Below are 15,872 nucleotides of genomic sequence, written 5' to 3'. Positions count from 1 at the left end.
ACAAGGGATGGTCAGAGACTGCAGATACACCGCAAGGGATGGTCAGAGACTGCAGATACACCACAAGGGATAGTCAGAGACTGCAGATATACCACAAGGGATGGTCAGAGACTGCAGATATACTGCAAGGGATGGTCAGAGACTGCAGATATACCGCAAGGGATGGTGAGAGACTGCAGATATACTGCAAGGGATGGTCAGAGACTGCAGATATACCGCAAGGGATGGTCAGAGACTGCAGATATACCACAAGGGATGGTCAGAGACTGCAGATATACCACAAGGGATGGTCAGAGACTGCAGATATACCACAAGGGATGGTCAGAGACTGCAGATATACCGCAAGGGATGGTCAGAGACTGCAGATATACTGCAAAGGATGGTCAGAGACTGCAGATATACAACAAGGGATGGTCAGAGACTGCAGATATACTGCAAAGGATGGTCAGAGACTGCAGATATACAACAAGGGATGGTCAGAGACTGCAGATATACAACAAGGGATGGTCAGAGACTGCAGATATACCACAAGGGATGGTCAGAGACTGCAGATATACGGCAAAGGATGGTCAGAGACTGCAGATATACCACAAGGGATGGTCAGAGACTGCAGATATACCACAAGGGATGGTCAGAGACTGCAGATATACCACAAGGGATGGTCAGAGACTGCAGATATACTGCAAAGGATGGTCAGAGACTGCAGATATACAACAAGGGATGGTCAGAGACTGCAGATATACTGCAAAGGATGGTCAGAGACTGCAGATATACCACAAGGGATGGTCAGAGACTGCAGATATACAACAAGGGATGGTCAGAGACAGCAGATACACCGCAAGGGATGGTCAGAGACTGCAGATATACAACAAGGGATGGTCAGAGACAGCAGATACACCGCAAGGGATGGTCAGAGACTGCAGATATACCACAAGGGATGGTCAGAGACTGCAGATATACCACAAGGGATGGTCAGAGACTGCAGATACACCACAAGGGATGGTCAGAGACTGCAGATACACCACAAGGGATGGTCAGAGACTGCAGATACACCGCAAGGGATGGTCAGAGAGTGCAGATATACCACAAGGGATGGTCAGAGACTGCAGATATACCACAAGGGATGGTCAGAGACTGCAGATACACCGCAAGGGATGGTCAGAAACTGCCGATATACCACAAGGGATGGTCAGAGACTGCAGATATACCACAAGGGATGGTCAGAGACTGCAGATACACCACAAGGGATGGTCAGAGACTGCAGATACACCACAAGGGATGGTCAGAGACTGCAGATACACCACAAGGGATGGTCAGAGACTGCAGATACACCGCAAGGGATGGTCAGAGACTGCAGATATACCACAAGGGATGGTCAGAGACTGCAGATATACCACAAGGGATGGTCAGAGACTGCAGATACACTGCAAGGGATGGTCAGAGACTGCCGATATACCACAAGGGATGGTCAAAGACTGCAGATATACCACAAGGGATGGTCAGAGACTGCAGATACACCACAAGGGATGGTCAGAGACTGCAGATACACCACAAGGGATGGTCAGACTGCAGATATACCACAAGGGATGGTCAGAGACTGCAGATATACCGCAAGGGATGGTCAGAGACTACAGATATACCGCAAGGGATGGTCAGAGACTGCAGATATACCGCAAGGGATGGTCAGAGACTGCAGATATACCGCAAGGGATGGTCAGAGACTGCAGATATACCACAAGGGATGGTCAGAGACTGCAGATATACCACAAGGGATGGTCAGAGACTGCAGATATACCGCAAGGGATGGTCAGAGACTGCAGATATACCGCAAGGGATGGTCAGAGACTGCAGATATACCGCAAGGGATGGTCAGAGACTGCAGATATACCGCAAGGGATGGTCAGAGACTGCAGATATACCACAAGGGATGGTCAGAGACTGCAGATATACCCCAAGGGATGGTCAGAGACTGCAGATATACCACAAGGGATGGTCAGAGACTGCAGATATACCACAAGGGATGGTCAGAGACTGCAGATATACCACAAGGGATGGTCAGAGACTGCAGATATACCGCAAAGGATGGTCAGAAACTGCAGATATACCACAAGGGATGGTCAGAGACTGCAGATATACTGCAAAGGATGGTCAGAGACTGCAGATATACAACAAGGGATGGTCAGAGACTGCAGATATACTGCAAAGGATGGTCAGAGACTGCAGATATACCACAAGGGATGGTCAGAGACTGCAGATACACCGCAAGGGATGGTCAGAGACTGCAGATATACCACAAGGGATGGTCAGAGACTGCAGATATACCACAAGGGATGGTCAGAGACTGCAGATACACCACAAGGGATGGTCAGAGACTGCAGATACACCACAAGGGATGGTCAGAGACTGCAGATACACCACAAGGGATGGTCAGAGACTGCAGATACACCGCAAGGGATGGTCAGAGACTGCAGATATACCACAAGGGATGGTCAGAGACTGCAGATATACCACAAGGGATGGTCAGAGACTGCAGATACACCGCAAGGGATGGTCAGAGACTGCCGATATACCACAAGGGATGGTCAGAGACTGCAGATATACCACAAGGGATGGTCAGAGACTGCAGATACACCACAAGGGATGGTCAGAGACTGCAGATACACCACAAGGGATGGTCAGAGACTGCAGATACACCGCAAGGGATGGTCAGAGACTGCAGATATACCACAAGGGATGGTCGGAGACTGCAGATATACCACAAGGGATGGTCAGAGACTGCAGATACACCGCAAGGGATGGTCAGAGACTGCCGATATACCACAAGGGATGGTCAGAGACTGCAGATATACCACAAGGGATGGTCAGAGACTGCAGATACACCACAAGGGATGGTCAGAGACTGCAGATACACCACAAGGGATGGTCAGACTGCAGATATACCACAAGGGATGGTCAGAGACTGCAGATATACCACAAGGGATGGTCAGAGACTACAGATATACCGCAAGGGATGGTCAGAGACTGCAGATATACCACAAGGGATGGTCAGAGACTGCAGATATACCGCAAGGGATGGTCAGAGACTGCAGATATACCACAAGGGATGGTCAGAGACTGCAGATATACCACAAGGGATGGTCAGAGACTGCAGATATACCACAAGGGATGGTCAGAGACTGCAGATATACCGCAAGGGATGGTCAGAGACTACAGATATACCACAAGGGATGGTCAGAGACTGCAGATATACCACAAGGGATGGTCAGAGACTGCAGATATACCACAAGGGATGGTCAGAGACTGCAGATATACCGCAAGGGATGGTCAGAGACTACAGATATACCGCAAGGGATGGTCAGAGACTGCAGATATACCACAAGGGATGGTCAGAGACTGCAGATATACCACAAGGGATGGTCAGAGACTGCAGATATACCACAAGGGATGGTCAGAGACTGCAGATATACCGCAAGGGATGGTGAGAGACTGCAGATATACTGCAAGGGATGGTCAGAGACTGCAGATCCACCGCAAGGGATGGTGAGAGACTGCAGATATACCACAAGGGATGGTCAGAGACAGCAGATATACTGCAAGGGATGGTCAGAGACAGCAGGCATGCTGCAGGAGCTGATCAGAGACTAAGAACATGTTATAGGAGGTGTTGGAGACGGAGGATATGCTTCAGGGCACAGTTATAGACTGGAAAAGGTTACATGAGACTGCTAGAGATCGCTGCTATTAAAGACCTTTTACAAATCAACGCTTCCACATTTCTGCTCCCTGCAGCCCACTTAAAAATTTCTTGCGCCACATTTGATATTTCTCTCAGCAAGATCCATTATAAAAGATCAGAGGAACAAAAACATAAAAAGAGAAAAGGGAATGGACCGCACAGAATAACATAGTGTGGAAGAAATAAACCAAATCATTTATCCACTACAAGCCAGGCTAATAAATTATTTTCCTCCACTCACCTAATTTAGCATGATTTCTGCAGGGGCTGCGAGGGCCACACAATAAGCTTTTATTTAGACGTGCAGTTGGGGGAAGGGGGCAGCAAAAAATGTGCAGCTGAGATGTGTTTTGGCCAAAGTTGCAAAGTTTACTTGACATGTAGCAATCCGTGCGCAGCAAGCCTTTGAAGCAAACAGGGAAGCGCCACAAATGCCCGGCAACCACGTGCAATGTGCGCAGTTACAGTAAAAATGGTGTTAGAGGTGAGGAGGGGTCACATCACTTCCTCACTACAGGTCAGCAGCCTCTGAAAGCGCAATCCAAATGCAGATTGGGTCTCAGAGGAAAGGAGATTTAGGCACACTGTGTGTCAGTTTATGCTGTGTGTATTCGTTTTGGTGTATACTCTGTGTGTCAGTGTATGCTCTGTGTGTCAGTGTATGCTCTGTGTGTCAGTGTATGCTCTGTGTATGAGTGTTGGTGTATGCTCTATGTGTCAGTGTATGCTCTGTGTGTCAGTGTATGCTCTGTGTGTCAGTGTATGCTCTGTGTGTCAGTGTATGCTCTGTGTGTCATTATATGCTCTGTGTGTCAGTGTATGCTCTGTGTATGAGTGTTGGTGTATACTATGTGTGTCAGTGTATGCTCTGTGTGTCAGTGTATGCTCTGTGTGTCAGTGTATGCTCTGTGTGTCAATGTATGCTCTGTGTATGAGTGTTGGTGTATGCTCTATGTGTCAGTGTATGCTCTGTGTATGAGTGTTGGTGTATGCTCTGTATGTCAGTGTATGCTCTGTGTATTAGTGTTGGTGTATGCTCTGTATGTCAGTGTATGCTCTGTGTATGAGTGTTGGTGTATGCTCTATGTGTCAGTGTATGCTCTGTGTATGAGTGTTGGTGTATGCTCTGTATGCTGTGTGTGTCAGTGTTGGTGTATGCTGTGTGTGTCAGTGTTGGTGTATGCTGTGTGTGTGTCAGTGTTGGTGTATGCTGTGTGTGTCAGTGTTGGTGTATGCTGTGTGTGTGTCAGTGTTGGTGTATGCTGTGTGTGTGTCAGTGTTGGTGTATGCTGTGTGTGTCAGTGTTGGTGTATGCTGTGTGTCTGTCAGTGTTGGTGTATGCTGTGTGTGTCAGTGTTGGTGTATGCTGTGTGTATCAGTGTTGGTGTATGCTGTGTGTGTCAGTGTTTGTGTATGCTGTGTGTGTCAGTGATGGTGTATGCTGTGTGTGTCAGTGATGGTGTATGCTGTGTGTGTCAGTGATGGTGTATGCTGTGTGTATCAGTGTTGGTGTATGCTGTGTGTGTCAGTGTTTGTGTATGCTGTGTGTGTCAGTGTTGGTGTATGCTGTGTGTGTCAGTGTTGGTGTATGCTGTGTGTCTGTCAGTGTTGGTGTATGCTGTGTGTGTCAGTGTTGGTGTATGCTGTGTGTATCAGTGTTGGTGTATGCTGTGTGTGTCAGTGTTTGTGTATGCTGTGTGTGTCAGTGATGGTGTATGCTGTGTGTGTCAGTGATGGTGTATGCTGTGTGTGTCAGTGATGGTGTATGCTGTGTGTGTCATTGATGGTGTATGCTGTGTGTATCAGTGTCGGTGTATGCTGTGTGTCAGTGATGATGTATGCTGTGTGTGTCAGTGTTGGTGTATGCTGTGTGTGTCAGTGATGGTGTATGCTGTGTGTGTCAGTGTTGGTGTATGCTGTGTGTGTCAGTGATGGTGTATGCTGTGTGTGTCAGTGTTGGTGTATGCTGTGTGTATCAGTGATGGTGTATGCTGTGTGTGTCAGTGATGATGTATGCTGTGTGTGTCAGTGTTGGTGTATGCTGTGTGTATCAGTGATGGTGCATGCACTGTGTCAGTGTTGGTGTATGCTGTGTGTGTCAGTGTTGGTGTATGCTGTGTGTGTCAGTGATGATGTATGCTGTGTGTGTCAGTGTTGGTGTATGCTGTGTGTGTCAGTGTTGGTGTATGCTGTGTGTGTCAGTGATGGTGTATGCTGTGTGTGTCAGTGTTGGTGTATGCTGTGTGTGTCAGTGTTGGTGTATGCTGTGTGTGTCAGTGTTGGTGTATGCTGTTTGTGTCAATGATGGTACATGCACTGTGTCAGTGTTGGTGTATGCTGTGTGTGTCAGTGATGGTGTATGCTGTGTGTATCAGTGTTGGTGTATGCTGTGTGTGTCAGTGTTGGTGTATGCTGTGTGTATCAGTGTTGGTGTATGCTGTGTGTGTCAGTGATGGTACATGCACTGTGTCAGTGTTGGTGTATGCTGTGTGTATCAGTGTTGGTGTATGCTGTGTGTGTCAGTGTTGGTGTATGCTGTGTGTATCAGTGATGGTGTATGCTGTGTGTATCAGTGATGGTGTATGCTGTGTGTGTCAGTGATGGTGTATGCTGTGTGTGTCAGTGATGGTGTATGCTGTGTGTGTCAGTGTTGGTGTATGCTGTGTGTATCAGTGTTTGTGTATGCTGTGTGTATCAGTGTTGGTGTATGCTGTGTGTGTCAGTGTTTGTGTATGCTGTGTGTGTCAGTGATGGTGTATGCTGTGTGTGTCAGTGATGGTGTATGCTGTGTGTGTCAGTGATGGTGTATGCTGTGTGTGTCATTGATGGTGTATGCTGTGTGTATCAGTGTCGGTGTATGCTGTGTGTCAGTGATGATGTATGCTGTGTGTGTCAGTGTTGGTGTATGCTGTGTGTATCAGTGATGGTGTATGCTGTGTGTGTCAGTGATGATGTATGCTGTGTGTGTCAGTGTTGGTGTATGCTGTGTGTATCAGTGATGGTGCATGCACTGTGTCAGTGTTGGTGTATGCTGTGTGTGTCAGTGATGATGTATGCTGTGTGTGTCAGTGATGATGTATGCTGTGTGTGTCAGTGTTGGTGTATGCTGTGTGTGTCAGTGATGGTGTATGCTGTGTGTGTCAGTGTTGGTGTATGCTGTGTGTGTCAGTGTTGGTGTATGCTGTGTGTGTCAGTGATGGTACATGCACTGTGTCAGTGTTGGTGTATGCTGTGTGTGTCAGTGATGGTGTATGCTGTGTGTATCAGTGTTGGTGTATGCTGTGTGTGTCAGTGTTGGTGTATGCTGTGTGTGTCAGTGATGGTACATGCACTGTGTCAGTGTTGGTGTATGCTGTGTGTATCAGTGTTGGTGTATGCTGTGTGTGTCAGTGTTGGTGTATGCTGTGTGTGTCAGTGTTGGTGTATGCTGTGTGTGTCAGTGATGATGTATGCTGTGTGTATCAGTGATGGTGTATGCTGTGTGTATCAGTGATGGTGTATGCTGTGTGTGTCAGTGATGGTGCATGCACTGTGTCAGTGTTTGTGTATGCTGTGTGTATCAGTGTTGGTGCATGCAATGTGTCAGTCAGTGCTACACCTGCAGGCTGGTACCCTATCCTCTCAGCTGTCACTCTGCTCCTGCTGTGGCCAATCACAGTGCAGGGGGCGGGGCCGCTGCAGTTGAGGCTGGCAGTGCTGTGATCACATCCATTCTCATCTTCTGCAGCCTCTGCTGGATTATCCGGATCTCTGGCTGTCTGCTGCTCTTGGACATGTTGCTGCACCCGTTCTCCTGGCTCATCCTGAGTGCCATGACTGCCCTGTGCCTCCTGCAAGGTAGGGAGACCCCCAGCTGTCCCTATCAGGGGATCTCTGCTCTGCATGGGGTGATTGCAAGCTCTGCAGCTCACTGTGTCTGCTGTGTATTGTGGTAACTGGATAGCGGGAGTGTGGGGAAGGGGGGGCACATTCACCCCCCCCCCCTCCCCAGGCTTGCAGAACCCTCTGCCCACTTGGATGAGAGGGGGTGATAGCAGTGATTGACACCCCCTCCTCCTGTACTTACTGGTTTTGCATTCCAGGATGTGAAGGGTTAAATGAAGTCTCTGATCAGGTGATGTTCTCTTCCCCCCGCCTGGCACACCAGGTGTTAATAGCCTGGCACTCCGCAGTGCCAACATCCTGCACTGATCTGTGGAGCAGAGGGCGCTATGAAAGGGTTAAAGGTCCAGGACACTGATGAAAGCCCCCCTTGTACTGAGAACTGGGGGGGGGGGGGGCAGTGTACTCACAGACCGGGCACTGCCACATACCTGAGCTCTACCCAAACCTACCCACCGTCTTCTCATATCGGCTGGCTGTGCCCACAGAAACCTGTTGTGTTCACATCTCTCTCCTCTCTCTACAATGTATCCGGCGATCCTTCCCATCTACAATCTATCCCATTCCTATATATATATATATTTATATTTAATGTATCCTTCCCATCTACAATCTATCCCATTCCTATATATATATATTTATATTTAATGTATCCTTCCCATCTACAATATATCCCATTCCTATATATATATATTTATATATAATGTATCCTTCCCATACACAATCTATCCCATTCCCATATATATATATATACAATGTATCCTTACAATCTATCCCATATATATATATATATATATATATATATATATATATATATATATATATATATATATATATATACAATGTATCCTTCCCATCTACAATGTATCCCATTCCCATATATATAATGTATATCCTTCCTATCTACATTCCCATATATATATATATATATATATATATATATATATATATATATATATATATATATATAATGTATTCTTCCCATCTTCAATGTATCCCATATATATATATTTATATACAATGTATCCCATTCCTATATATATATATATATAATGTATCCTTCCCGTCTACAATGTATCCCATTTATAAATAAATATATATATATATGCAATGTATCCTTCCCATCTCGTGTCCCATATATATATATATATAAATTGTATCCGGCTATCCTTCCCATACAATGTATCCCATATATATATATAAAACGTATCCTTCCCATATACACAATGTATCCATCCGGTGTACGCACACAGTTATCTATCGGCTATAGACATACAATGTTTCCATCCGACGCACACAGCAATCCATAGTCTGTCCGATCATTTCCTCCCAGCCCGGAGATCGGTCAGCTCTGGCAATTTGCCAATTGTTGGTGACACTGATATGATTGGCAGAAGTTGGAGTAGAGGGCACACCCCATCAATTAGCACTTATGTGTTCTCTACTTTTGTGATATCTCCTCCCCCACCCCAAGTATCATCCTTCTACACCGGGCACCCCCCCCCCCCCCACACCAATCTCTATCCTTCTCACCCCTATCCTGGGTCTCTCTACCCCCCTCAACCACAGACATAATCCTCCTACTCTGGGCATCCCTCCCCCCTGCCCCCTACCTCAGGCACCCCCCCCTCCCCATACCTCAAGGCAGTACTCCATCCCTCTGACCCAGCCCCCCCCCCCTCTGCATACCAAGGCAGTTCTTTATCCCCCTTACCCTCCTACCCTAGGCTTCACTCTATCCCCCTCACCCCCTACCCCAAGCAGTACTTCATCCCCCCCCCCATACCCCAAGGTAGTACTCCACCCCTACCCCTCCCCTCTTGCCCTCCTACCTATGCTTCACTCTATCCCCCTACCCCGAGCAGTACTCCATCCCCCTCACCCCTTATACCCAAAGCAGTACTCCATCCCCAACACCCAAAGGCAGTACTTTATCCCCCTCACCCCCCCATACCTCAAGGTAGTACTCTATCCCCCTCCACATACCAAGGCAGTACTTCATCCCCCTCCCCCTTATACCCAAAGCAGTACTCCATCCCCCCTATACCCCAAGGCAGTACTCCATCCCCCTCCCCCTTATGCCCAAACCAGTTCTCAACCCCCCCCCCCCCCATACCCCAAGGCAGCATTCCATCCCCCTTTCCCCTTTTACCCAAAGCAGTACTCCACCATCACCCCCCCATACCCAAGACAGTACTCCATCCCCCTCACCCCCCCCCCCTCTGCAAACCAAGGCAGTATTCCATCCCCCTCCTTCCTTATACCCATAGCAGTACTCCACCCCCCCCTTTCATAACCCAAGGCAGTACACCATCCCCCTTACCCCCCCCCCCCCCCTCTGCATACCAAGGCAGTATTCCGTCCCCCTCCCTCCTTATACCCATAGCAGTACTCCATCCCCCCCTTTCATAACCCAAGGCAGTACACCATCCCCCTTACCCCACCTCCGCATACCAAGGCAGTGCTTTATCCCCCTCCCCCTTATACCCAAAGCAGTACTCCATCCCCCCCATACCCTAAGGCAGTACTCCATCCCCCCCATACCCTAAGGCAGTACTCCATCCCCCTCCACATACCAAGGCAGTACTTCACCCCCCTCCCCCTTATACCCAAATCAGTACTCCATCCCCCCCCCCTATACCCCAAGGCAGTACTCCATCCCCCTCCCCCTTATGCCCAAACCAGTTCTCAACCCCCCCCCCCCATACCCCAAGGCAGCATTCCATCCCCCTTTCCCCTTTTACCCAAAGCAGTACTGAAACCACCCACCACCCCCCCACCCCATACCCAAGACAGTACTCAATCACCCTCACCCCCCCCCCCCTGCATACCAAGGCAGTATTCCATCCCCCTCCCTCCTTATACCCATGGCAGTACTCCACCCCCCCCCCTTTTATAACCCAAGGCAGTACACCATCCCCCTTACCCCACCTCCGCATACCAAGGCAGTGCTTTATCCCCCTCCCCCTTATACCCAAAGCAGTACTCCATCCCCCCCCCCCCCATACCCCAAGGCAGTACTCCATCCCCCTCCCCCCTTATGCCCAACGTAGTATTCCAACCCCCCCCCCCTCCTCATACCCCAAGGCAGTACTCCACCCCCCTTACCCTCCTACACTTGCTTTCCCTTTATCTCCCTCACCCCCCTACCCCGAGCAGCACTTCATCTCCCTCACCTTCTACCCCAGGCAACCATCCATCAACCCCTCCCCCAATACTCCAGGCATCCCTCCACCCCCCATCCCCTCTATACCCCAAGGCAGTACTCAACCCTCCTTAGCCCCTACACTCGGCATGTCACCCCCCCCCCCATCTTCCTCTTATTATTCGCCCCTTGTCGGTGGTCACCTGACTGACTGATTACACATGGATGGGTGTCCGCACTCCGCGGGGGAGGGGGGAGTCTGGTTGTACATTGTGGAGGGACTTGGAGTGGCGCTGTGTTGGCGCAGAATAGGCGCAGCGGTAGGTCGGGGACCCGATGGAGGTGTCGGAGAGTCGGATCGCCCACTCATCTCTCCTCCAACAGCTGATCCAACTACAGCAGCCAATCAGCAATCTCCTCTCCCTGATTTCCGCTCCGCGCCTGTGGATGGAATGTGCGGAGTGTAGAGAAGCTGTCATGTCTCAGCTCATCCTATCATATCATTATCACACTGACATCATTCATCTCCAGGGTCAGAGGTCACCTGGAGGCTGACAAGTGTCTGACGTCACACAATGCACACTCAGGGGCTGGGAGACAGTGTGAGGTCAGACGGGCTTCTTCTTTCAAATAAATGGAAAAGCATCAAAATGCACATCAACACAGAATGCCATGTATGTCAACACATGTGAACGCACATCACCACACATTAATGCACATCACAATATGTGAACGCACATCACGACACAAGGACACAAATCATGACACCTGAACACACAGTAGGTCACATTAATGAGCATGACCGGACATCACAAACCTACACTTAGACATGTGAGCGCACATCATGACACGTGAGCGCACATCATGACACATCAGCGCACATCATGACACGTGAGCGCACATCATGACACGTCAGCGCACATCATGACACGTCAGCGCACATCATGACACGTGAGCGCACACCACAACACATAAACGCACATCATGACACGTGAGCGCACACCACAACACATAAACGCACATCATGACATGTGAGCGCACACCACAACACATGCACGCACATCATGACACGTGAGCGCACACCACAACACATGCACGCACATCATGACACGTGAGCGCATGCGGCAGCACATAAACGCACATCATGACACGTGAGCGCATACGACAACACATGAACGCACATCATGACACGTGAGCGCATACGACAACACATGAACGCACATCATGACATGTGAGTGCCTACGACAACACATAAATGCATATCATGCCATGTGAGTGCATACGTCAACACATGAATGCACATCATGACATGTGAGCGCCTAGGACAACACATAAACGCACATCATGACACGTGAGCGCATACGGCAACACATAAACACATATCATGACATGTGAGCGCATACGGCAACACATAAACACATATCATGACATGTGAGCGCATACGACAACACATAAACACATATCATGACATGTGAGCGCATATGACAACAGATAAACACATATCATGACATGTGAGCGCATATGACAACACATAAACACATATCATGACATGTGAGCGCATGCGACAACACATGAATGCGCATCATGACACGTGAGTGCACACCACAACACATGAACGCACATCATGACATGTGAGCGCATACCACAACACATGAACGTACATCATGACATGTAAGCGCACACCACAACATGCACGCACATCATGACACGTGAGCGCGTACAGCAACACATGAACGCACATCATGACACGTGAGTGCACACACCACAACACTTGAACGCACATCATGACATGGAAACACATGTTATGTGTTGATATACATTAGCATGCAAAGTGCATTGAAATGTGCATTAAAAACATTGATGGCAATGCAAATCTACATGCGATTTGATGCATCTTTTACGCATTTCACAGGAAACCGCACATCACCGCAAAACAGGAAGGGGGGGGGGGACACAGCTTTAGACCTCAGGTGACCTTTAACCCATGACACTCAGGTTAAATGTGTACATAGGGGACAAGTCAGGGTCAGCCTGCAGAATATTACTCATTTCACATTCTTGTATCAGCCCCGTCATGACCGGTTCTCTTTCTCAATGGTTTGTCTTTAGTGATCTTCTATTGGAGAACCTCCTCACCAGTGGATGTGGTTCCAGCACTCTGATTGGCTAGAGGAAGCTGCCCTGGCCGTCAGATGGTGTGCGGCGCGGTGTGCTGGGAGTTATCATTTCCTGCATCCCTCGTGGTCTTATGTCCCTCTGTCAGGAACTTTGTATGCTGTCTGGTCTGCATGAGTTGAGTCTAATAAAAAGCAGGGCTTGGTTATTTCCCTAGTAGGCAATAACAGGCCAGGTTTTCTGGATCCCTTCCAATGTGCTGATTTAATGATCCTTTCTGTGCTCTCACCTGGAAGTCTGCAAATCATGTCCAGGGATCAGCTGCATGGCCAATGATATTCCCCATCTGAAAGAGAATGAACCCCTTCTAGGCATTGTTTGCCTGTAGACACAACATCTTTGCTGCATGCTGTCACCCTTCCCCCACTGGGGTCCCCTTTATACATAGAAGACAGTTTGCTGGACTGGTTGTAGAATATTGTCATAGTGTGTATAATCTCATATGATACATCTGAATGATTACTTTTGATGGGGGAATATTTCAGTGACTCTTCAGGGAAGAGCTGCCCCTTTCCCTCTGCAGCCTCTAGGCATCAGCCTATTCTGCCTAATGGGACGTCAGGGCCTACTGATTTAGAATTCACACATTGACATGTGGACAAGAGTAAGCTGGTCATAAACTCTACAATCTGATTGTAAAATATCTGTACAATCTCCTTAAAGGGGAATTAAAGCCAAAAATACCTCTGTTCCAAAGGCCCGATGCCCACGAGGTCCTTTGCCCACACTGGCATCTTCTTCCAGGTGCCGGTCTTTGGCCATCTTGATTGGCCATTGTGGGATGACATCATTCCCACACATGTGCAGGAGTGTGGTTGACCTCGCACACAGGCACTGTGCTGGAATGTAAACTGAGCTGCGCATGCCCAGTTCATTGTACATTTTACAGAGGATTTTGGACAGGCATGTAATTGTATTATAAAGAATCCATACACAATACAATCAGATTGTACAATCTCTCTACAGTCTCTCTCTGGTCTGACAAAACTATGTAATATGAGGACAGACCTTTGTATCCAATCAGGCAGGCCTTTGCACGGCATAGTTGATGGTATATCTAAAGTAGATTGTACAATTAGGTTGTGTAGTGTATGGCTATCTCTAGAGTTACCAAAACAATGTAATATGGGGACAGTTTAAACAACAGACCCAGTTATTAATAAATCAGGCAGGCCCTTGCACTGCATAGCTAATGGTAGATCTTAAGGAGATTGTACAATCAGATTGCATAATGTATGATCAGCCTTACATTTTATGTTCTCCTCTTATGTTTCTGGGCTCAGTGTGAAATATGGAGAAATCTGACAGATATGCAGCGGGTACTGACAGGACTTTGCAGCGGTCTGTCAGGACTGTGAGTGACCCTGTGATAAGAATCGATGTAAATTGTGCGCCGCCTCTGCCTGACTCTAATTTCCAATGCTTTATCTGCGGGGAATCCCTCCGGGGGCAATGCTGTTAGACAATGTGATAGCACAGTGATTATCGCAAGCATCTAAAGCCACTGGCAATAATCGCATGCCAAATTTCCAAGTCGGGTGATGGATCAACTTCTGTACAATCCAGGGGCGTAGATAAGGGGGGGGTCAGGGGGGTCCAAACCCCCCTCAGAGCATTGGTCAATTTCAAAGCAGCTAGGCTAGTGTAACCTATCAGCTGCGGGAGCCGCACTGCCACTGGGAAGACCACCTGTCTCATCCACGAGGCTGACAGGCAGGGGCCCGGCTGACATTGAAGCCATGTTTACTATTTGCTTCACTAACAGATGTGCCTGCTGGGGGCGCTGTATATACTGTATATATTTACACACCACAATTTGTCACGGTGTGATAATTATTATTCTCTGGGTACTCAAGGCTGAACCCCCCCAGGAAAAAAAATAATCTACGGCCCTGGTACAATCAGACTGCCCATAGATGGTTGGATTCTCGGCCAATTCAGCAGGGAGGGACTGTCCAAGATTCCAACCATCTATGGGCGGCTTAAATGTCTTCCCTCCTGCTAGCTATGAAATTTTCTGCACTATCTCTTGTAAAGGCTTTGTCCCATGTATGCCATCAGGTATTGCAGTTACATACATGCCAACAGTCCAGGATTTGGTGGGACAGTCCCACATCTTGGTCCTCTGTCCTGCCGATGCTGTGTCTAGGGCTGTGTCCTGGTATCACAGCATCAACCTTATCTGAGTTACTGCACATGTACAGCAATTCAAGGAAGAATTCATTGTGGGGATCAGGGCAACATTTGGGTGGCATATTTAGAGGCGGGGCCTGGGTGGGACCAACTTGAAAAGCAGGTATGGAGGGCATTTCCTGCATATTTAGAGGCGGGGTCTGGGTGGAACCAACTTGGAAAGTGGGCATAGTGGGCATTTCCTGCATATTTAGAGGCGGGGTCTGGGTTGGACCAACTTAGAAAGCAAGTATGGAGGACATTTACTGTATATTTGGAGGCGGGGCCTGGGTGGGACCAACTTAGAAAGCAGGTATGGAGGGCATTTCCTGCATATTTGGAGGTGGGGTCTGGGTGGAACCAACTTGGAAAGCAGGTATGGAGGGCATTTTCCGCATATTTGGAGGCGGGGTCTGGGTGGGACCAACTTAGAAAGCAGGTATGGAGAGCATTTTCTGCATATTTAGAGGCGGGGTCTGGGTGGGACCAACTTGGAAAGCAGGTATGATGGGTATTTCCTGCATATTTAGAGGCGGGGTCTGGGTGGGACCAACTTGGAAAGCAGGTATGGTGGGCATTTCCTGCATATTTGGAGGTTGGGTCTGGTTGGAACCAACTTGGAAAGCAGGTATGGAGGGCATTTTCTGCATATTTTGAGGCGGGGTCTGGGTGGGACCAACTTAGAAAGCAGGTATGGAGGGCATTTTCTGCATATTTAGAGGCGGGGTCTGGGTGGGACCAACTTGGAAAGCAGGTATGGAG

At 48.5% G+C, this 15,872-nt stretch overlaps 1 protein-coding gene across 1 annotated transcript in view; it reads left to right on the top strand.

Moving 5' to 3' along the window:
* The first annotated feature begins 7,418 nt into the window (after nt 1-7,418).
* Nucleotides 7,419-15,872, top strand: part of NTM (neurotrimin) — a 1,087,393-nt gene continuing 1,078,939 nt past the window's right edge. Inside the window, exon 1 of the mRNA XM_082273444.1 lies at nt 7,419-7,573. Within this exon, the coding sequence (XP_082129570.1) occupies nt 7,510-7,573 (64 nt within the window). The 5' untranslated portion in view covers nt 7,419-7,509. The remainder of the gene's footprint in view (nt 7,574-15,872) is intronic.

Source organism: Pelophylax lessonae (genome assembly GCF_965119305.1).
Source record: "Pelophylax lessonae genome assembly, chromosome: 12".
In the NCBI taxonomy this organism is placed as follows: Eukaryota; Metazoa; Chordata; class Amphibia; order Anura; family Ranidae; genus Pelophylax; species Pelophylax lessonae.
Note: the sequence above shows the minus strand (reverse complement) of the source record. Positions and strands in the feature narration are given on the sequence as shown.